General features: G+C 41.7%; 1 protein-coding gene across 1 annotated transcript in view; it reads left to right on the top strand.

Moving 5' to 3' along the window:
* Window positions 1-23,439, top strand: part of PID1 (phosphotyrosine interaction domain containing 1) — a 206,444-nt gene extending 183,005 nt beyond the window's left edge. The window contains exon 3 of the mRNA XM_032480416.1: window positions 21,154-23,439. Within this exon, the coding sequence (XP_032336307.1) occupies window positions 21,154-21,630 (477 nt within the window). The 3' untranslated portion in view covers window positions 21,631-23,439. The remainder of the gene's footprint in view (window positions 1-21,153) is intronic.
* The last annotated feature ends 475 nt before the right edge of the window (window positions 23,440-23,914 follow it).

Here is a 23,914-nt window from a genome sequence, read left to right as displayed (position 1 = left end):
AGGGAAAAAAAGAAGCAAACCAGGTGAAAAGGATTCATTTCATTCTGGGCTGTAGTCAGAGATAGATTTTGATTTTTTAAAGAGATTCATTTATATGTTTTTATGCTGAGGCCTTATTAATGTGCTACATCTACTATTTCAGAGTCCAGTTTCCTAACGAGAGATCAATTAATTATTCAGATGACTCTCCCCAGAGAGATATGTTCAGAGGTCAAAGACAAGTAGATAGTATGCCTCGCAGAAGACGAAGTGTATCAGTCATCAGTGGCCACAATGTTGCTATGTAACAAATCATCCTGAACTCAGTTGCTGGTTAAACAGCAGTGTTGTGAACATACATGGCCAAGGGTTTGGCCATTAGTTGAATCAGTCAGTCTCCCACATGGTAGGTCTTTCTCTGTGGCTTTCATTCCACTACATTCTTACCCTTTGATTCATCTGGATTTGGGAACTATGAGACAGATTCCTGAGAGCAACCACTGAGATTTCATTGTGAACGAGGAACAGTATCTCTGAATGGATGTGCTCTACCACTCAAAATAACTAGATTGTGTGCAAAATACAGATAACTTGCTTCTTCTGATTAATTAAGAGTTCACTGGAATTGGAGATTTTTCTGGATTTGAATTCCAGCTCTTAACAACAAATTGTGTCCACTTGGGCAAGCCACCCAGCTTCTTCAGCTTCTTAGCCTCAGCTTGCTCATATGTGAACTGAGAACCCTGACTCACAAGATTAGAGTTGAGTGTTATATCCTATGTGGAAATGCTTTGCATTCTTTTAACGGGCTCACAATGAGTTATCATTATTGCAACCAAGCTGTGCACCTATAAACGTTCTAACCCAGCATCTATGTCTATATTCTCAGGCCTTATTCTGGTTTTTAGTACAAAATGGGTAGATACAGTGATAAGTTTATTTGGTGAGGTATAAGCGTGGTGTTGTCTTCAGTTTATCACATGCTGTATTTTGAGTATTGAACCAAATATGTATTATATGTACAGACAACTTAAAAGACATCAGTATTTGGTTTCCTTTTAGTTTGATTCTATGAGCAGGAGAAACCATAGTTATGGTCAGAGTCGATTTCTAATTATCTGCATGTAGATTGTATCAGAAACAACACTACCTTTATCCATTTACTGACAATATTTTCTCCTCTGCTTATTTTTTACTTCCCTCTTTTCAATGGTGGCTTAGCAGGACCCATGGAAAGTCTTCTAAACATGTGGATTGACCTTTGTTTATCTTACCTTCCTCCTCCTCAGGGAAGGTTGAAGCAGAGAGATAAGTCACAGGTGGCCTGGTGTTTGGCATCCTTCTCAGGAGGGCACCTGTTCCTGCGGCGCAGGGAGGAGTTGCAAAAGGTAGCACATGTCAGCCAACGAAGTTGCTGGAGATGCTTTGCCTCTCTTCCTCCCTGTCCCAGGCGTCTGTGCAGGGTCTCACAGTTTACTGAAGATCTGTAAATTTTGTGGGTGTGAGCACCAATCATGAATGAGAAACATAAAAGAGCACGAGAGTGAGTTAGGAATTCTTTACAGCACGTATTCAGTCACCATGTCTGGTCCGTCATTTTCTCTGAAGAGTCTGGTTTCCTTCCTTCTCTCCACTGCACAGATGCTGACCTCTGTCCCACACAATGCCTTTGTCCTCCAGGGTAAGTTTCTGAAAAGGCAAAATCCTGACTTGCAGGCAGACATAAAATAAACAAATGTTCAGAATATATGATACTCATCAATCAGTGAGGGAACCAGGCAGAAGTTATAGCCAGTTCAAGAGAGAATGTGAAGACCAGGTTTACTGATAGATCAGGAATATTGAAATGAATGTACAAATGGAGCCAAAATCCGAGGGGGCAGTAGTGGGCATGGGAGTTACTCGGATCACTTCTGGACAGGACCGAATTTGTATATCTTTACACAAAAATTATTTTGCATTGCTATCACTTACCTACAACTCAGAGTCGTGAAATTCTCCCATAGACCCAGAGTCCAATAACTCAGAAGGCTGTTCTCTAGAGTCCGGACAGTGCATAGTTTTCCACTGAGGCACAGTGTTTTTCTCTGCGGCTGGCTGGTCCCATTGTGGTTGCCTTTGACCCCCTCCGTCAGATTAAACTTCCACGAGCATTGCTTCCATCATTTGACTCACCTCTGCCAAATTTTCTTTGGCTTACTGACATTGATTCTATCTAGTCTGAACTCTTACCAGTCATCAAGTTCTTTCATAATCTCTTACATCTCCAGCATTGCGTGCCATTTTTCTCCAAAACACAAACCCTGTTTTAGTTAGACAACCTTCTGCCCTCCACATGTGCTCGGGTTTAATTCCTCAGCCGAACCTTCTGCAGAATCTCTCTCTTTAAATCTGTTCAACCCTTTGTTCAGGGCCAGTTCACCTCAACTTTGTTAAACTTTGTCTCTTATGACCTATGTTAGGTATGTGGATGGTACCCAACAACCCATCAGTTAATGATCTGCTGTTTTGTATTATCAGGGATCACTTCCTGTTTATCAATTCCAACTTGACTGCAAACTCTTTTTCGGTCACATCTCACCTCGCCTAGAACTTTTATGACCATTTAAAACCCCCCATATATACTTTTTCATCTTGATTACCACCCATTTGTATTATTAAAACAAGAATTGAATAATTGGGAAGAGATGGAGAAATGTTTCATTTCTTAAAGTTATTCTAAGGTTCCGTGGACAATTTCTGAATCTTAATCTTAAAACCTTCCCCAAGAGATCCCCTTGGTATGGGTCTGCCTCAACTGATAGCATATTTTTTTTTTAAATACTGGTTTAACCTTGAAAAGAATGTATTTCTTGGGAGCAGACAGTTAACTAATGTTCTGTTAGACTTTTGTGGGACAGGTTTTTGTTGCTCCAAATCATAGTTGACTAAAATGCCATTTAAAATCATTTACTTACGGAAATATAGTTTTCATGATAATTATTGCTGGCACACATAGAAGAATAAAAGTTGTTTGAGACAAAGATGTATTTAAGTTGTAGAGCCCTTTATTAAACACAGTTTCTACTTATAAAGAAAACTTTTAAGTTGCATAAAGTAAAATGCTGCTCATTTCTTATTCTTAGTCCTTTTAGTCCATTATTATTCTCAGGGTCCCAGCTCCTGAAATGGTTACCGAATGCCTTTTCCCTGACGTCAGCTAGGTGCCGCATAACCTCCAGGTAGTTCTCAGTTCAATTTTTCTTCCTGTTTGAAACGAGCATTTCCCACAGGTCAAATCAGACAATGGATAACCAAGTAAATCTATTTCATGTACAAGGGCTTCTGGAGAAGAAAATGGCCCAACACATAAATCTGTCTTCAAAGCCTTAAGTGCTTTATTGATCTCCATTTGTTGAAAGAGAGGCTCTCGAAGCCAAATCCCAGCAATTAGGCAGGAAGGCCCTTGGTCATAAGCAGAAACAGTCAATCAGCTCTTCAGAAGAGTAGAATCTTATTACAGAATCTTATGGTATTTCTAAAGGTATTCGTTAAAATAGTACTATCTTTAAAACAGAAAATGTAGCTGGAGAGTTTCTCCCTATATCCAGCATTATATATATATATATATATTCATGTATGACTGAAGCATTGTGCTGTACACAGAAATTGACACAACATTGTAAACTGACTATACTTCTATAAAAAATACAAAAAATAAAAATAAAAAAAGAATAAAAATTATAGGGACTCAGAGAGTCCAGAAGAGTCAAAAAAAAAAAAAAAAAGACTAAAATCCCTTTGACAAAAACATTCTCACACATATGTGTGTATTTGTATGTCATCTTTTTCCAGCAGCCTCAAGAAGATGATTTCCTATCTGTCCATTTTTTCTGGGTAGTTGAAACCTTTGGAGCCACAAGGATTAACACATAGACATTAGGTTAATTCCTAGTACTGAATATTTTGACATTGTAATATTGTTAAATTGCTTTAGCAAAATGATCCTTTGCTAATGGAAGTGGAAACAGCCCGCATTCTCTGCGTGATCAGCAGTGGGAGCCTAAGCCAGGAAGACTCCAAGCTTTCGTGGGACTCTGAGCCCACACATTTCTTGTTGAGCTGGAGACTAAAGGATGCTCCTGACTATTGCTGGGCAGCGAGAGCCTTTCTGAAGGGAACTGTTTAGTTTAGCTCTATCTGTAGACAGGATGGGAAGGATTTCTGCCAGTGCTACAAGAGGGAAATGTTACCTACCAAATGGCCTAGAAAGCAGGGAGAAAGAGGATTTAGGAACTGGAGGAGAAGAATCCAAGCTGGACCAGCAAGCTGTGGTCACATCAGTTTGTAACGATCCTAAAGGCAACCTCCTCCAGGTCTGGGTTTTTTTTTTAAGGTGAGACTTTGCAATGTACTGGACATTTATTCTCATTTAACTTTCTCCTTGTCACAACCCAATACTGTAGGTATTATTTTTCGTATTACATAAAGGACTGTTAGTTTCGATTGTCTTTTTTATTGTCTTTTTTTTTCCCATAGCTTTGGTCTGAGCTTCTGACACAGCGTAAAAAGTGCAAACATTTGTTAAAGGAATCCTCACTTTGTAGATGAGGAAACCAAGATTGAGGAATTTCCCCAAGACCATGTACCAGTTAATTAGCCCAACTCCCTGCTATAAAATCCATAATTCAAATAACAATAAGGATTCAAATATCTTAGGATTCCAAAGCTGTTGTTTTATGCATATTTGTCTGTTTAAATGGTATAAAAATTTCTCTGTTTCCTTTTTTGTTGTTGTTGTTCCTTTTCTTTTTATAAAATTCTGCGGACAGTTTGAGCTTATTTCCTCCATGCAGGAGGAAGAAAGAAAGGAAGAGGCGTTTGCACATGAAATAGCCATTAAGTTGCACAAGAGTTCCTTCCAAGCCCAGGAACTGTGGTGATAGTCAGGAGTGTGTGTTGAGAACCCTAGAAGAAAGTTAGAAACTTGGGGACACTAGAGTCAGACCACTGTTTCAGTCGGCTCTCCTGCCTACCTTCTGTACCAGCTTTTCTCTTATATTGTATGCACTGCTGACCTGATGGGTTTCTAATCTATTGTGCAGAGCAAATGATTATTTTCTTCATAGAAAATGTTAACAGGTGCTCACAAAACTTATGATTTAAAGAGCAGTGATTGACATTTAAGCATGTGAATTTTTGTCTTCAGTTACGACCATTTAGACCACCGCCATGCTCGTCATGGTGTCATGGTCATGGCTCACGCCTGAGACAGACTTCAGTGACTTAGTTGCAGGCTCACTGCAAGTTTGAGATGGGACACTGAAGGGCTTGATGGATTGTGGCCAGACAGGAGTGTCTCTGAAAGGGTCCCGCACAAGGATATGCACACATTGATATTTACATGGCGCCAACATAGTGTGGCCTCAGCTTCATGGGACTTTTCCAAATCCACCATTATTTGGTAATCACCATGCTGAGACCTGAGAGTGTACTTTTCAAGCAAATATTTGGAAAGATGGTCTTTTTAGAAAGGAACTATTAAGGGCCAATGACTTGATTCAGCATAGTCCAAAAAACCGTCCAGATGTATTGTTGGTCTCACCCCAGGATGATGGATTTGCTGCCACAGTGGTTCTGAGCCCTTTATTTTCCAGTTTAGAGATTTTCCAGATTGATGCTGTGTTAGGACTGTGCTGGAGAGGCTCTGTGTTTTGACAGCGAGAGAACTCTCCAAGGTTTTCATCAGTCATGGCCCTCATTGTGCATTGTAATACGGGAGGAGGGAGACGTGGCGCTAACGGCTGCTGCTCTAATGGGGGATTTCACAGAGAGGGATGCCTGCCTTTTGTGCATTGAAACAATGTCTCTTATCTTGCTTCAGGGAACGCACTTCTGTCAAGATTCACAAAAATATAACCTAGAGAAACTGGAGGTGTCATCTTGGAGAAGTTCTATAGCCGGATGACTTACTGTTTTGGCATTCTTTCATATTTTCCCTTTTCCATAATTAACATTTATAGAATTTTGACTGTACAATTATACATGGATAGGTGCATGTAGGGGTATGAATATATATCAATACTTATATGTATACATGTATATATAGTATATATCTCAGCATGTAAATTATTTTCCTAAGATCATGATAAACTAAATTGATTGTTAGAGAATTAGAGAATTCTGGGAAATTCTGCTTCCAGGCAAAGGCTACTCATGTCATTGTAATGAAGCAAATTGTTCACAGAGTTATGCGTGTTCTTTGTAGATGATTTTTTTGCTTTCCCCTACTCTGATCAAATTTGAAAATGGAATGCATATAGTTAGAAAGTTTCTTAGGATCTTCTGAATTGTAGAAAATGAATTTTAGGATCTCTGAGATGTTAAACTTGGGAAATGAAATCAGAATATGCCTCGTATCATCTTTTCGTATAGGAAGCTCTTGGTTATCAGTTACCTGAGCTATTGATAATGGCTCCGTGGGCAACACAGAAGTTGTTGAAATGCGTTTGGCTGCTTATGTTTGCTCATGGGTGCGTTTCTGATGTTTTGGAATCAGCCTGCATTTTAAATAAATAACCTTGATTGCCGTTGTCAACAGTATTATTCATCATTGTTGTGGACATATTGGTCAGTGGAGAGAGATGTAAAACAAAGGGCGATACACATATTGAAAAGGAAATAAACCACCCTCTGTAGAAGCAAAAAGGAACAAGGAGAATTGAACATGTCATTCATCAAGGAAGAACTAAAGATTGCCAATAAACATACAAAAAATTAATCTTACTAACAATAAAAAAAACAGGATAGCATTTTTCATCTGCTAAATTGGCAAAGATGCTAAAAAGGATGATCATCAATGTTGAAAAATGTCTGGTATGTGGACGGAATCTCATACATAGCTATTGGGAATAAAAATTGGCAAGATGTTTCTAAAAGGTATTTAAAAATATATACCAAAATCTTAAAAACATTCATATTCATCACTGCCATAGCTCTACTACTAGGAATTTCCTATAGGCAGTGTGTCTTTTCTTCTTTTGCATTGCTTAATCCTTTTGAGAATCAGCTTACAGTGATGATTCCACTCCTGGGAAAATGCAAATGCACAATCAAGTTTGCATTTAATTTCTTGGGTCTTGTGGTGTTTGCCAAACTCCAGCCAAATGACAACACCCTATATTGCAATATTAATTTTGCATGACACCCAAAATACTGTTACTTTAAAAATGATAAAAAAAATCATAAAACAAAATCTGTAAGACATCATATTGAGTAGATTTCATGTATAAAACTGCAAAATGAAACATAAAGTAAAATCTGACATTTATAAAAATTAAAAACTAGCGTAGTGCACCTGAGCATTTCAGTATATGTCATCCGTCACTTGCTGCTTCTCTGCTTCCCTTGGAATCCGCGGAGCTGGTGGGGTTTCAGCCGCCTCCTGCCCTGGTTAGCAGTCCCTGCGCGGTGCTCTCTCAATCTGTCTTTGGGCTGCTGCTCTTCTTTACCCAGGGCTTTTGAGTGGCAAGTTTTGCTTTGTTCCCTCTTTCTTATCAAGGAGACGTGTTTATGAGAGAATAAATAAATGCCAGCCCAGGATGGATCTAACTGCCCTTTGCAATTGAGAGACCTGCCCCCTACAGGGGGTCCCTCCCACTAGGACCAAGGGCTGCAGGGTGGGATCCATGTGGGTAGGAACAAAGTCTGGTAGTAAAGAGGGCTGAGATGCATTCGTGGTCCTAGTCCAAAGGGACCCTTAGATCAGGGGCTCTCTAAGACTTAAGTCCATGAGGAGGGTTTTTTAAATGAGGGGAAAGTTGCTAGACCCTGTTCCCTCTAGCTTCAACAGTTCATTCACACCCAGAAAGAGACTATCTTAGAGGTATAAAATCCTCGCTCCTCATGTCATAGCAGAAGTAATCTGCCACTATAGGGCTCACCCTGAAAAGCAGAATCCGTTTAAATCACAGTATGTGTCATAAGGGGACCTGTTGGTTTCTTTATATCCCCAATCTTAGTATGTAGAGTCTAGTGCTTTTTTTTCCCCCCCTTTTGTGGTTATGCCATTTCTGGTTGAGATCTTGCACCAAGTAGAGCAGAGCCTTGAAATCAAGCCATTCACAAACCTTTGCTCAGGCACTTGAGAGGGAGAGTCTGAAGGCAGATCCCATTTTGATTCAAAGAGGTGGTAAGAGAGGCCCTGAACAGCTAAGCTTTGGATCCAGACTGCCTGTGTGACCTCTGCCCCAGTGACTGAACCTCTGTGTCTCAGTTCCCTGGAGAATGAGAACAAAATTGGGAATGAAAACAGGACTCATCTCCCAAGGCTGCTGTTAGTTACCACTCCATGGATGCTAGGCGGTATTTTTATTTTCATATTGTGGATGAGACCTGTACATAAATAATTAAAAGCCTTAACTAGTTCATTTTAACTTAATTTCCTGGTGGCATAAAACTGAATATTATCTTTTTTTTAAATTTCATTTTGTTTTTATTTCTTTTTTTTTCCTAATCAGATTATTACTTAGTGAAGTGTTGGCTTCAGTGAAGAGGTTTGAGCTTTGTTTTGTTTTTATCTTATCGTGGGGTCAGGAGGCCATCTGTACCTGGCTGAACTAGGGCCCAGAAGTAATTAGTACAGAAATGGCTTCCCTGCCCGCCCTCCCCCGGTGTCTGGGTGCTGCCAGTTTGGAACCAGAGTGAGGTGGGAAAGCCTTCTTTGGGTATGTTGTCCAGGAAGGAAGTGGAGGAGGATGGCTTGATCTGCTTCTGATTTGAATTCCTTTTGCTGGAAGAGTGTGGGTCAGATAGAAAGATCAACTCAAGAGAGACTGCACCGCTCTGGGTACAAAATGCAGCTGTGTAGGTCCCAGTGACCAAGGGTGGCCCAGAGTAGGACAGAGGCCCATTTCCCAGGTTGACTCTAATCCTGGATGGTTCTGGAAGCCCATGGTTGAAAGCTGGGCAGCGCTCTTGGCATGAACGTTGGTGGTCCCCTCGAGGACACGGAGGTGCTCCAGAGGCCTGCGCAGTGGTGAGTGGGAGCCAGTGAGATCAGAGCTGGGAGTAAGGATGCAGGGGTGCCACGTGGCTCATGGCACAGGTACGGGCTTTAAGCGGCCTCTCCTTGGGGACACCTCCAATCACTGACTGTTCTTTTATTGGGAGCTATTTTGCAGCGATCAAGGTCGTTGGAGATCTTGCCACCTTAATTTGGGCGTAAATAAGCTGAGTTCGTGTTTTTATACCTGCAGTCTGGGGAGGTGTGGGAAATTTAAGTCTCATGTGATATTGAGAGGAAGTAGACTGGACTGTAGATCAGGTTTAAGTTGGTGGATTTCCTATACATTTTGAAAGCAAGATGGCACCATCAAATTATAAATTTCTTGTCTAGACCAAAATAGAACAGAAGGATCAGATAGTTTGGAGGCTGAGTCTTTCCTTGAATCTAGGCTTCCTAGTTAGAAGAATAAAAATCTGACTTGTCTTCTGCTTTGGGAGGAAGATTGGAGGCAATGATGAAATTAATTACTTTAGGGGTAGTTTTTCATTACCTGGGGCTTAGATTATATTCTTATTTCATATTTTTTTCTGAAAGTCAATTAAGAAGAAATTAAGATTGGTTTCCATAAGATTTAGCCAGGTCTATTAATTTTCCCATGATAAACTGTCAACAAAAAGAAAAACTGCATCCTGTTTCCTTGTGCCACAAAGTGCATTTTCTCAGTCTCTTTCTCTCACAAGTGCATACACATGCATGTGCATTCTCACACACACGCACACACCACACATTTCTAATTTAATGATGCTGAAGTTTGTTTTATTGCTCAGCCACAAAAAAGAATGAAACCTTGCTGTTTGCAACAGCATGAATGGACTCGGAGGGTATTATGCTTAGTGAAATAAATCAGACAGAGACAGATGCTGTGCATTATTACATATACATAGAATCTAAAATCTAAAACAAACTGTGAATATAACCAAAAAGAAACAGATTCGCAGATATAGAGAGCAAACTGGTGGTCACCTACCAGTGGGGAGAGGGAAGGGGGCAGAGGCTGGATGGCATAGGGGATGAAGTGGTACAAACTCCTGTGTATAAAATAAATGAGCTACAAGGATATGTTGCACAGCACAGGGAATATCGCCGATGTTTTATAACTATAAATAAAGTATAGTCTTTAAAAATTGTGAATCAGCCTATTGTACACCTAAAGCATATAATATTGTAAATAAACCACATCTCAATAAAAAGTAAATTAAAAAAGAACTGAAGTTTCTTTTAGCATCCACACACAGAGAAAGCTTTGCAGGGAAGGAATTTTAGGCAGCTGGTGGAGTGTGTGTTTCTGTGTTAGGACTAAGGTCTGACGTTGGGGAAGGTAGCATTACTTCCGGCTTGCTTGGTTTTTAACTGAATCTGTTCAGTGGAGGGGAGCCTGGCCTTGCTGCAGTGTGGCTCCTGGTACGGTGGGGGCTCCTTTGACGGAATCAGTGAGAAGCTCCGGGAGCCATTTTTTTCCTTTAGCCCCTGAAGTGAATTGCCACCAGGCCGAGCAGGATGACTGGACAGAGATGGGCGATGCCGAGTTTGATCCAAGCTGCCGGCACTTGAAGCAGGCGGCAGAGGCCCTCCTGTCACAGCAGGGGCCCCATCTGTCAGTTCTGTGAGTGCACAAATTCGAGGCATGTTAAGTGACTGGTGCCGCAGTTTGCTGCTCTTGGCAGGGGACCCGGAGACTGGGACTGACGTGTCTGCTGGGGAGCAGGGCCGGCATCTTGGCTCGGACTTGGGACACTTGCCATTTAACTGAAATCTCCCTCCAGCTTCCTGAAACTCTTCATCGTAGCTGCGTTCAGAAAAGGAAGGCTTCCTTATCATCACACGTGCTCTCCATCCTTTTGTTTCCTTGTGCAGCCCGTCCAGGCGCGCTGGCGCTCACTGGTCCCCTTCTGAGCCTGTGCACAAGTTCTCTGAAAAGCACTGAGCATACAGAATAAGACATCACTGCCAAGGGTGGTAACAGAGGCCTGACAAAGAAACCTCGAGCTAATAATCGAGAGAACCACCAAAACAAACAAAAACACCACCCGCCTCTAAACTTTTCTGCCTGCTCCTGGTTTTTTTTTAAACTAGTAAGGAAAATTAATTTTAAAAATACTTTCAATATCAAGTTGAATATATTTCAGGGTTTTTTTGGATACTTTTATTATTTTTTCAGGATCTCAGTCATTCACTTTAGGAGCTGAATTACTATTATTGCTGTTGTTCATTAGCCATTATAAATAGACCAACGTCAAAAAGGAAGAGAAACTCTTCGCATGAATTATGCTGAATTTTAAGAGTTTGAAAATTATAACATTATTACGCCATTAAAATGTTGGAGGCTAAGGAGAATTGATTTTTTTTATTCCTTTAATATTTAATGGGCTCGAGCCATGTGCCATATGCTGTTAATAGGCCACAGGCCTCTGCGTTCTGGGAGTGTGCACTCTAGAATGGGCTGTTGTAATTGGTCGCTAGATATTGTTTACACAAGGTGACATGGAGGAACCTTGCAAGAAGCACAAAGAGAGAGTCCCAGGGACTCGGGAAGAGTGAGGCTACCTGCAGAAGAGAGGTGCCAGGACCCACTTAAGGCACGTCCTCTCTGCTCTGAGTTCCCTGACAGTTCAAGCCGGTGCACCTCCGTGCGAGGCTCCGTTGGCCTGTCGCCTTAGGAAATGACCAGCACACACTCATCTCATCTTCCCCCTAAGGGTGAGTTGGTGTCGAAGGGGAATCAGTCTACCTCCCTTCAGAGACTTCACAACTTCGATTCGTGAAATCACTGCTGTGGAATCCCTGGGTAGAGGTGGAGAGTTGGTGATAATTGGGGAACATTTGGGGCTCTCTCTAAGATAAGGAGATGGGCTCCACAATGGCAGGGACTGTATCTGTCTTGCCCCATGGCTGTATCTTCTGTGCCAGTGCTGTAGCTCCAGCCTGAGTCCACGTGCAAAGGCAGGAGAAGACAGACCAATGTCCCAGCTTAAAGACAGTCAGCCAGAGAGAGCAAATTCTCCCCTAGTCCACTTTTTATTCTGTTCAGGCCTCTGTAGGATGGGGCCCACCTACACTGGGGAGGACTATCAGCTTTACTCAGTCTAGAGATTCAAATGTTAATCTCCTCCAGAAACAAGCCCACAGACCAGATCTAGACTACACCCAGAAGAACATCTGACCAGTGTCTGGGCACTCCAGGACCCAGCTGAGCAGAAAATCAATGGTCACACCAGCTTCCTGGTAGACCGAGGAGGGATGAGCTGAACCAGCACCAGTGCTGTCAGTGATGGGACTTTGAGCTCCCGCGAGTCCACGGATTGTTCTTTAGGTGCCTGGAGATCTTGTCACATGAAGCATCGCAGCCTTCCTGTGGGGCTAGTGATGGAAGAACATGAGAACGTGGGCGCACACAGAAGCCACTGGAAGAGCAGAGCGAGTGCAACCAAAAAAGTCAATATGCGAAGACCCGCATGTAAGACCCAACGAATTTACAGGGAAAACTTTCACCTTTATAAGAAGCTACTAAAACAATGAAAATAAGTTCTTTGAAAAAAAAGTGTCATGCTTTCCTGGCCTGACTCTGTGCGTCGTAGTTTTTGTATCTTTGTTTTAGGTATGTGAGGTCTCCTTGACCTTGCAAAGAGTCAGTCACCTTGCAAAGAGCCTCAAAAATTATGGACGGGACGTCTTCTTTTTCTGCCTTGGCTGTCCACACAGACCTCCCTTCTGATGCGGTTCACGTGTCCTCCACCATGAGTTGTTGGGCTGCATTTTCTGTTGACCTGGGCTGATGGCCTCTGTGGCTTTGTGGTTCTGCTGAGCAGAGCAGAGCAGAAGGGAGCGATCCGAACCTGTCTGCTGGAGGGGGATTGCACCTGTTCATTGCTAGTACTGCTCCCCTGTGGCTGAAAATCAGACTCTCTTGACCACAGAGCAGGTGCTTCTTGAAAAGTGACAGACAACTTCTTCCTTTTCCTTAATCCGTGAAGATTTGAAACCTTTGCTCCAGTGCAAGTACACTCTTACTAAAAACAAACGTGCTTACTGAAGTGGTCGTTCATCTCACAAAGATCTTAGGACGCCCCTTCATTCTTATCTATCCTTTTCTCTATCTCTATCTATCTTTATATACATATATATTTATATATAAGGTTACTCTCTGATAAAACACCAGAATCAGAGAATTAACATTTATACAATACTGTTATATAATCTACAGACCTTATTCATATTAACAATTGTGAGCTAATGTACTCTTTACCCAAAGAAAAATAAATGATGGTCCAGGATCCAATCCAGGATTATGTGACTGGTCTCTTTAGTGTCCTTTAATCTATAGCAGATTCCTTTTTTTTTTCTGTCCTTTTTTTATTTTTAAAGTTTAAACAGTGCCTTCCGTTTGGGTTGGTCCAACATTTCCACATGAGCAGGTTCAGGTGACTGGCAGGGAGGTCACAGAAGGAATGCTGCGTCCTTCACAATGCACATTACTTTGTCCCTTGGTTGTGATGGGTTCTGCTAAGTTTCCCTCCTGAAAATTGATTACTCTCCGTTTGTAATTACTAGGTGTCTTGTGGGGAGACACCCTGAAGCTATATAAATATCCCATCTCTCAGCAAACCTGTAGCCCCCAGTTTCAGCATTCACTGATGCTGCTTCTTGCTGGAAACGTCTGTTACTACGGTGGTTGCCAAATTGTGGTTTCCTAATCATCTTTACCTTGATTAGCTTGTATCCTGTTAGAAGAACTTTTCTTTTCCCACCATTAATTTATTCCTTTATTTATATCAACATTGATTCATGGGTTCTTACTTTTTTGGGGGGCTGTAGTCATTACTATCACTACTTATTTTGATGGTCAAGTTGTCCTTGGTCTGGTTAACAGGAGCCCCTTTCAAAGCTGGTGCCCTGTCCTTTGGACATATTTCTGCCATTTTTAGTACTTTCTTACTTCCTGATTCAGCATGGTATTGCAGGATCATTTCATCCTTTTCATGTGCCAGCTCTGGAATCAACTGTTTCTCTAAGGAGGGCTGGCTCTTTTCAGTGAAGAATGATATTTAGAAACCAGGATTTGGGTTTCAGGTGTAGCTTTGCTACTGGCCTGTCACTGCTTGCAGTCTGTCAGTGGGCACTGCTGAGAAATAAGTGTGTGTGTGAATGCAGGCATTTGCACACAAGCATACCTCCGTCTCAATGTCAGGGTCTATCACATATGCAGCAATACACAAGAGTGTCTGTTTCTTCACAACATTGCTAGCATAATACGTGCTATACTTTTTAATCTTCACCAGTCTGATAGGTGAGAAAGGCATCTCAGTGTAGTTTTAGTTTGCATTTCTCTAATTATGAGATCTTTTACATAATAATCAGTCAGGTAAGACCTATTTTAGGGGTTACACTTCGTTTTTTACAAAATGCGTAAATATTCTAGTTGACCACACATTTTGAAGTACATAACAAATATTTCCATCATACATTTAAATAGTTACAAAAGATCTAATTTACATCATATTTTAAATGCGAGTTGACAAGGAGATTAGACCAGGCCATTTCTTTCTTGTTTAGGGTCATCTTCCCTTTCTCCCAAAAAGGGAGAGAATGGATTTCAGAACTGTTTTTTATATATTGATTTCACACTCTGTCATATTTCCCCTATAATGTAAAAATATTTGACATTTTCAAAAGTTATTTTCTGAAATATAATATGAGTTTAAGTTCAAATATTTCTCTGGTTTGAGTTATCCTTACAATAAATATGCATGTTCCATTGGTCAGAACAACATATGTTATAAATTTTGATAAATAATTATAAATAAAAAGTAGTAGACAAATTACTCAGTGCAATGGATGAGATGACATTTTTAAGTGAAATTTTTATTGAGAGAATTGATTCACATTAAATTGTAAGAAATGGTCCAGAGAAGTCCCATATACATTTTACCTACTAGTCTCCAATGATCACACTTTGCAAAACTATAATATAATATCACATTCATAGAATCCAGCAATTATTCAGGTTTTCCAGTTTTCCTTGTACTAGTTTGTGTGTATATGTGTATTTAGTCCTAGACAGTTTTTGCACTTGTGTAGATTCATTATCCTTCCCTGCAGTCAAGATAATGAACAAGTCCCTCACAACAGTAACCACTCGTGTTTCCCTTTTATAACCACATCCCCCATCTTCTGCCACTCACCTCCATCTCTAACCCCTGACAACCACTAGTCTGTTCTCTATTTCCCAAATTTTGTCATTTCAGAAATGATATATAAATGGAATCATAACAGTATGGAATCTTTTGGGATTGTTGTTGTTTTTTCACTCAGCAGAATTCCCTGGTGATTCAACCAAGTCGTTCCATGTATCAATAGTTCATTCTTTTTTCTCACTGAGTAGTATTCCAAGGAATGGATGTACCACAGTTTATTAACCTTTCACCTGCTGAAAGGCATCTGGACTGGTTCTGGTTTTTGGTTATTACAAATAAACCTACTCTGAACATTCATGTAAAGACTTTTGTTTGAACATAGGTCTTCACCTTTCTGGAATACTTTGTAATTCCATATTTAGTTAGCCTTGGCGTACCTGTCTTGTTTCAAACCTCCAATGGTTTTCTATTAAGAGCTCTAGACTTGTAGTCAGTAGACTGATGTGTTTATTTCATTACCTTCAATTGAATGCTGTCTCAACATTATTCTTTCTAAATGTTTGGGGCCTTTTCTGGTCCATTCCTAACAAGTTGTGTGCTAAAGAAAATGAATTGATAAAGCACTACAAGAACAGAAATTGGTGACATTTTTTACCTGCCACCAGTAGTTGTCCCTTTGATCCATTTGTCAGGATAACTGTCAAGCAGCGTGCTTGATACTGATTTATCATTTTGAGAATTTCTCATTGTGAACACTTTAGGGCCTAGAGAGCTCTCCTGAATTTTGCTCCCTTTCTGGTATATTCCACTGATTAGAAAGCAGAAGGGGAGACATCAGACTTGTCACAAAATAAATTGTTCTTGTGCCACTGAGTGGAACAGTGGTTTGACCATCCTTGGGCCAGCTCACCAGAAGGAAGCAGATGAGGGAATGTGTGTTTTAATGTGGTGTCATTTTTATTAAGTGACTTTGTCTTCTGAAGCACACTTCAGTGCCTTCTAGATAAATTGCTTCTGTCTTTGACAGTGACAATGACAATATTTCCAGGCTTCACATATCCAAGAGCCAATTGACAGGACAAATTGCACATGGGGACTGCTTGATAAATGCAAGATGGGACACAGCCTCTCAGATCACTCTGCATCATTGGAACTAAGTTGTAATATGAATAACAGAAGTAAATCTGTCACTTAAATACCTAATTGTGAGACATGCTATATTTAACAGCTGAAGCCATGTTCATCTCTTTGTTTGAGTGCAAAAATAGCACATAATTTTTCCTTGATGTTGGGTCTTAGTAAATTTGCTTTTTTCCCCATGATATACATTTATATAATAAAAAAGAAGCTATCTCTCCTAGTAAAAATTTCATTAATGTTTTTATAGTTTTTATCAACATAGCCCATGTGGATACTTGGGAACAACCGCTAAACAATAAAAAAAAAAATATTCCCAGTATGCATAACCTTAGGAAAATTACTGAAATAAATAAATAAATAAGTGGCACTAAGCAAAGGCACATGTATACACGTGCTCAGGGGAGATGCCTTTTAGAAAATCTCCATCCTACTGCCAGCATTATTACTACTACTGAAAAAAAGATTAAGAGTAAGTCTGTAAGCCTTTGTGGGTTGTCACCATCCCCTTTATAAAGTGTACTGTTAAAGTCAGAGGTAGGCTTACCCTACAGCCAGGCTCACCCCCCTGACTCTTAGTTAGCCGACCACACCTGGCCAAACAGATACAAAGCAAAAGACTTTGGAGGATGGCCTTGTGGGGAATGGCAACAGTTCCTCCTCATCCCTGTCCAGCCACAAGACAGCTGGGTCGACTCCTGCCCTGATAAGGGTGAGGTAGATCTGCCCAAAAAATAGGCACCGGAATGGTCCCCAAGGCTTACTCTGGAGAAGAAACCCTAGTATCTATCCAGACATCAGGGCAAATGTAGGGTATCTGACAGCATTCTAACTGCCAGCTCATCTTGTTTGGGAGGCAAAGTCAGCCTTATATCTTGTACATCTGTGTCTTCCTAGCTCCCATAAGGTTCCCCTCTCCCCTGGGACTCTTCCATTGGCCTACCTAGTCTTCTACCTTTGGGGATGTTTTTGGTCTCAGACCTTTTTGAACCCAAGAGAAGTTTTCAGATCCATCAAAAGCTCTCCCAGAAGCATAATGTTCATCTCCCTAAGGCCAGCCTTGCTTACGTAACACAACATTCTGTAAACTCACTCGTAAGCATCTTCCGCATCGTTGGAATGTAAGCCCCCAAGAGGGCAAAGACATTTATTGATGTTGTTCACTAATATACCTGGTTCCTAGTAGGTTCTCAGTGAACACTTATCAAATGAATGTACAGCTAAAGAAATGTAATTTTCAAGCCCAAAGCTTATATCATCACTTCCATTTTTTCTCACAACATCCTACATTTCACTGTGAACAACATTTATCCTTTAACATCTTCTTCGTGGCCTAAAGCATGTTATACCAGTTCAAGGTCATGGTTAGCATTACCGTTGTCTGCATTGTGGATTGTTAGGTACATTGGATCCATCCCCACTCTTCAAAGTGCCTAGTGGCTTGTAACTCCTCTGTGACCAGCAAGGAAGGACGAAATTCAAGCTGGGATCATAAATCTCAGGATTTTGTCCTTTTCCCTTTCTCTGAACATGCAGGTGAGAGTTAACGTGAGAAAAGAAGAGCTTGACTGGTATTTGGCTCTTGGGGAAGAGCGGCTCTTCTTTTTCTCATCTCTGCCTTGTAACCCAGAGGCTATGAGGATGCCCAGTTAAGTTTTCTCCATCCTGTGTTCATATCAAGTTATTCTGTGTCAGCTGGGGAAAGGAAGTCTCCTGCAGACGATGAAAGAACAGCAAGATCTTTTATACCCTGAGTAAGGCCTTTGGAGAATCTTTGTTCTTGGCGTGTCATCCTGGAGAAAACCTGTAGTAACCTGAACCAAAGCTGGGCTTCTCAAGTTGGTAGGCTGGGTTTACCCAGCCTGGAAAGTTGAAGGCCCCCAGGAGACCAGATGCTTGGGTTCTCACGTGCTCATCCGTTCCATTTCCCACCTTCATTAAGGGACCCCCGTCATTACCCTTTCCCATCCCTCTGTCTGGTCTAAGCTGAGATGAATCAGGTCCAAAATAAGGGTTTTTCAGGTCAGAATGAAAAATGGACTGGCTACCGAGAGGAAGGAACGGAATGGTGCCGGCTCTTCCAGAAGGAGGCACGCTGGGCAGCCAGGGTTTGTTTTGCCGCAGATGAGGAAGGAGTGGTGATTCATGAATGGAGAGCTGGCTGGGGTGTTGGAAAACTCATGGATGGGAAGGAGAGATTCTGAGGACACCAGTCTCTCCTGATCTGACACCATTAATGCTGCAGACACTCTCATGGGCCCCTTGGCTCCATGGACTCTGTGTGTTTTCACGCGCCGTGATTCTTCTCCAATACCTTCTTCAGCTAGGGTCAGGCAAACTCACTCATGCACAGTGCAGACGTCTGTGTCTGGGCATCCGAGTATGCCATTGAATGACACAGAGGGAAAAACTTTTCATTTTTTGCTCTGTTTGTTTATTTCTCTCAGAATGATTCATTCCTCATCTGTTTCTTGCCCAATGCCTGTTTCTGCAAGCGTGGCCAAGATGCCAGTATCTACTGCCTATTTCCAGCTGGTTGTAACTCCTCCTAAAGAAGCTTCTTGTCATCGTCCAAGTCTCTTTGTTCCAGCACCTTAGGAGGTGACATCTTGAAAAAAATCTGTCTACCGTTTTAGACCTTTAGTGAATAATTTTGTGACTCTGTTTCTCGTCTGCCCTGCGGCTCTGGGAGATGCAGGTATTAAGGATGAGGCTCAGAAGGGACTTATTCATGTAGGAAACATTCACCTCTTTCATAGACAGGGCGGATAACGGTCCTCATTCACAGACGCTGTATCTGTGCACAGTTGTGGAACCCCCGGGTCAGCCTTGCACACTGAGTCCTGTGTTCTTACTCACAGGGAGGAAGTGCCCACAGAGGGCCATGAGAGCAAATTTCCCACATGAGGAAGACTGGCACGAAGGGGTCTCTCTCTGTATATAGATTCAGAGTAAATCTCCGAAAGAGTATTGACATAAAAGGACACATGGATAATGAGACATGTGTACTCGTGGTCCCATATCCACAGGGGGCATGCCTGAGTGCATGGCATAACTGAATCTTGGGTACTTTGAGACAAATGAAAAATAAAGTTTTTACTGTTGCCCTTGAACAGCAAAGCCATCAGGCACATCTCTATTTAACTACTCATACAAAAATAAAGAGAGAAATTCACTTTTTTTTAAGCCTAAATATTTTTTTTCAGTAACTTAGAGTCAACAATATGGGTGAATGCCACACTCTGGAGACCTTAATTGGAGAATCAGGAAATGCGAGGCAGGCAGTAAATAACTGACTTATTAGGGGGGAATTGCACAGAGTCGGGGTTCCAGAACTCAGGCCGGTAACGATGATAGCAGGGCTGATTTTAAAGGGTCATTCTGAGAGGAGACGGTGTTGATACATCATTTCATCATTTTGCATTCCATTCTCAAGGACACTCTATTTAGAGAATTCTTTTGATTCCACGTCTAGGGAAACTATTCAGGTCATTTTTCCCCTGCATCTCTTTAAGAAGTGCCAACTTGTTAACGTTATTTTTTTGTATTAATGTAATCTTGTAGAATATCAGACCATGTTATCAACTCCCCAAAGGTAACAAAACAAAGTTTCATTGACTTCCCAAGGTTCACCAGTGACATAAGGTATTCTCTCCGACCCATGTTTTGTGTTGCCCAGGTCTTACGGGGACCAGAGAGTGGTTCTTTACTGGAACAGTTAAGGAAGGTTTGGACAGGGTTTTTTATCAAAGAGAAAGCTTGCATTGCCAAGGATGGAGGTGAGCAGGGCCCAGTAATCAAGTAGCAGGACTGGAGCTGTTACCACCAGAGAATCGGCTGTTTTCTCGCATTTCAGATGCATGTTTGTGAATTCTGTGCTCATCAAAAGGGCTTATCTGTCCATCACAGCCTTCGTGGCCTCCACTGCAAATCCCAGTAGAAGGCAGACATTAAGCTGCGTTGCTCGGGCGAACAGCCGGTGTGGTCGCTGGCCCTTGTCCGCATCACAGTTGAGAGTCGTCGTCACATAATCCACTCTCAGCCGTCCTCCATCTGCAGGCTTAGTGATGCTTTGCAAGATGAAGCTAATGGAATATTCAGGATTAGTCCTGGGAGAACATGTTTATGCCTCTCTTTTCACAGCAGACTTGTGGCAGGATGCCAAAAGCCTGCAGTTCTTTGGATGAAAAGTTTTATTTTCTTTGATTTCATTGTAAATAGATTATAATTTTTTTTCGTGTTTTAGAAAACAGATAATAGATGTGTTATGCACTGATGCTATACACAATGTGTCTTTATGTCAAGTAGATAAATACATGACCTTATTTTTTGTGTTCCATTTTACCTGAGAAGTTTAGGCTTTTGAATCTTACTTTCTGCAGTTATAAAACAAGAATGAATTTTGAAGACATGCCTGATCCTATACTGACATGGAAAAGAGTGTCATTACAAAAGCGCCAGACAACAGAATGCTGCTGTTTCTTTGGGAGGACCCACTGCATCTAGGGTGTTCATACAAATCTGAAATTTCTCTTATAGTCCAAAGATGGGGCAAATGAATAAATTGCTGAAAAGTGAAACTAAATGGAAATAGTTCTCATCAGATAGCAAAATGGTCTAGGAATTCAATCGGTGTCTTTTAAAATCTAACTCTATTATAGACATTTCAGTACCTTTGCCAAGTGGTCAACTTGTTAGGAAAAGTATAAATTCTAAAGATGGTCATTCTTCTAGGAAGAAGAAAGATGCCTCTCCATCCTTCTGGGGTGACCCTGTGACTGTTTGAGAACAGGAATGAACAACTAGAACCAAGAGCCTACCATTGATCTCTCTGATTTTCTTCTTTTCTTCCTTCTGCAGGTTACCTATCTGGGTAAAGTCCCCACCACAGGCATGCAGTTTTTGTCAGGCTGTACAGAAAAGCCAGTCATTGAGCTCTGGAAGAAGCACACACTAGCCCGAGAAGATGTCTTTCCAGCCAATGCCCTCCTGGAAATCCGGCCATTCCAAGTGTGGCTCCATCACCTCGACCACAAAGGTGAGGCCACGGTGCACATGGATACCTTCCAGGTGGCCCGCATTGCCTACTGCACTGCCGACCACAACGTGAGCCCCAACATCTTCGCCTGGGTTTACAGGGAGATCAATGACGACCTGTCCTATCAGATGGACTGCCACGCTGTTGAGTGCGAGAGCAAGCTGGAGGCCAAGAAGCTGGCCCACGCCATGATGGAGGCCTTCAAGAAGACTTTCCACAGTATGAAGAGTGACGGCCGGATCCACAGGAACAGCTCCTCTGAAGAGGCGTCCCAGGAATTGGAATCCGATGATGGTTGAATGAACTTAGGATGCTTCAGCAAAGGCAGCATTGGTCCAGGAATTCCAGGCGATTGATGAATAAGCAATGATTCAAATTTGGGATGACAAGACTGCCAAATTATTGGCCAACCAAGCTTTTTAAATTCAGAAGAGCAATTCTACATCTAAAGAAATGTATTATTAAAGTAATTACGTTACATTGAAATCTGCTGCTGCTGTAACTGTGAGGAGGCCGGGTGTGTGGATGGGGAGGAAAGTTCTAGACTCTCTTCTTCTTCTTCTTCTTCTTCTTTTTTTTTTTTTTTTTTTTTGGTTCTCATTTTCCAGTGCCTCCCTGTAGGAGATCTCCATGCCGATTTTCACCACTCTCAGGCAAATACTCTGCGGCTGTTATTTGATGGATCATTCCAACTTGCCTTATGAAACCCAACAAGAATGTTGAATGCACCTATAAGAGCCCTAGCTGTAGGGGGAGGTGGTGAGCGCCGATGCCGCCAGGAGGCCCCCAGGTTACAGGAACATCTCAGGCAGACCTGAGAGCTCCTCTCCCCTGGCTGGCTTCGGATTCTCTCCTCAGTGAGCAAGTCAGCACAGCCTTTACCGAGCTTTACAACTAACAACCTGATAGCTGGCAGTTAATTCACAGTTACAGATAATGCTTTTATTACATAAGTGTATCCAGTAGTACCTTCTTATTGTATTCACGTCATCTATTTTCTTAGCATACTTGCAACTACTAAGAGCCCCTTTCCTCCTCCCGCCCCATCCACCCACTTTGCCCGTCCAGCCCACGCCAACATCCCTCCAGGGATGGCGTCTCCACTGACACCGCAGGCCACCGAAAGGGAAGAAAATAACCAAGCAGGTGAAAGAAACAATCAAAGCAGGCATTTAGAACCACCACCACCACGACAGAAAGTCTGGCAAAAGGGAGTGAGTTATCAGCAAGCGAACGAACTCCATGTAGGCAGCCCTTTTTTTTCAACCTGGATTTATGGTCACTTGCATAGTTGATGGTGTTGTCTGAGGAATCTTCCACGGCAAGCTTCACATCTGATTTGGTATCACTAAGGAAGCCCTGCCCCATCACTCAGCGTGGCCCTCGTGTGGGGAGCAAGCTGTGCAAACTGGACTTACGTACAGAACCTCTGTCCGTTTGATTCTAAAGGGAAGTCTGACCTTCTGCTCTTACAATTGGATTGACATCTTAGGGTCAGTTTGGTGTTTCTAAGGAGAACGTCTCACCAGGAGAGCTTGCGTTTTCTCCCTTCCATGGATCTTTCAATCTCATAAATGCAAAGAGTCAACATTCAGTGATGTTGAAAATATTGGTTAAAATAATACATTTAAGGCCGAGAGCAGACGACTAGTTTTCCAGGTGATGCTGCTCCTTTCTTGAAGTCTCTTCTTAATCCTGGTACTAAGGTTAGGGGCTCGGGGACACCTTCCAGAAGCCTTAAAGGAGAGTCTATCAAATTCAGCGAGCAGTGGTGTCGGTGTTCCGGTCTGTGTATCTGTGTGTCCGTGTACGCGTTTGTGTGTGTGTACGTGTGCCCCCGAATGTGGGTTCAGTCTTAAGGCACGTAGAATAAGCATGGGGTCGAATCGAGGGGAACGCGCCTCTTGGAGATATGCTTGTTGCTTGACAACAAATGTAAACTACTCTTTAGCATAAATGCATTCATTCTTTAATAAAAAATATGTTTGCATTAATAAAGCTGAGGAGTTTCATACTTTATATGCTTTTCTTTTTTCAGGTAAAGGAAAAAAAAATCCCTGAAGGACAATACAGATCAAATTAAATAAATAGAGGATTATATCTAAAAATATATTAAAACTTGATCATCAATAACTCATTACTTGATTGTGCTTTAAAAAGTCTTGTTTTATTTTCTATTGGTCTATTTATGTTTAATTACTGCCCCTCCACTGAGATGGAAATGTCAACAATGGAAATTATTAGTTATTTAGTGTGATGGGCGTATTTCAGAGGAGAGTTTTCTGGAACATTTTGCAAATGATGATTATTTCTAAAATCTCAGGTACCTCTTTGGAGAAGCTGCACTGAAATCGTGGAAGGTAAACACGGAGTGATTCCCTTAAACCGCACTGATTAAAAATGTCTCCTCCATTTCTCAGAACAGCCCCATTAATCCAGCAAGGCAGGTGGCCAGGGAGCCTGGTGTCTTGAGCAAGGCTCTTTATGGAATCAGTAACAGATATAAAGGCTTCTAAAGTGAAAATAGAGGAACTGCTGCAGAGAGGAACTCAAGGAAGAATTACTGCCTCACTCCTCTGATGA

Source organism: Camelus ferus, chromosome 5 (genome assembly GCF_009834535.1).
Source record: "Camelus ferus isolate YT-003-E chromosome 5, BCGSAC_Cfer_1.0, whole genome shotgun sequence".
NCBI classification, from domain to species: Eukaryota; Metazoa; Chordata; class Mammalia; order Artiodactyla; family Camelidae; genus Camelus; species Camelus ferus.
This window is presented reverse-complemented; position numbering and strand designations above follow the sequence as displayed.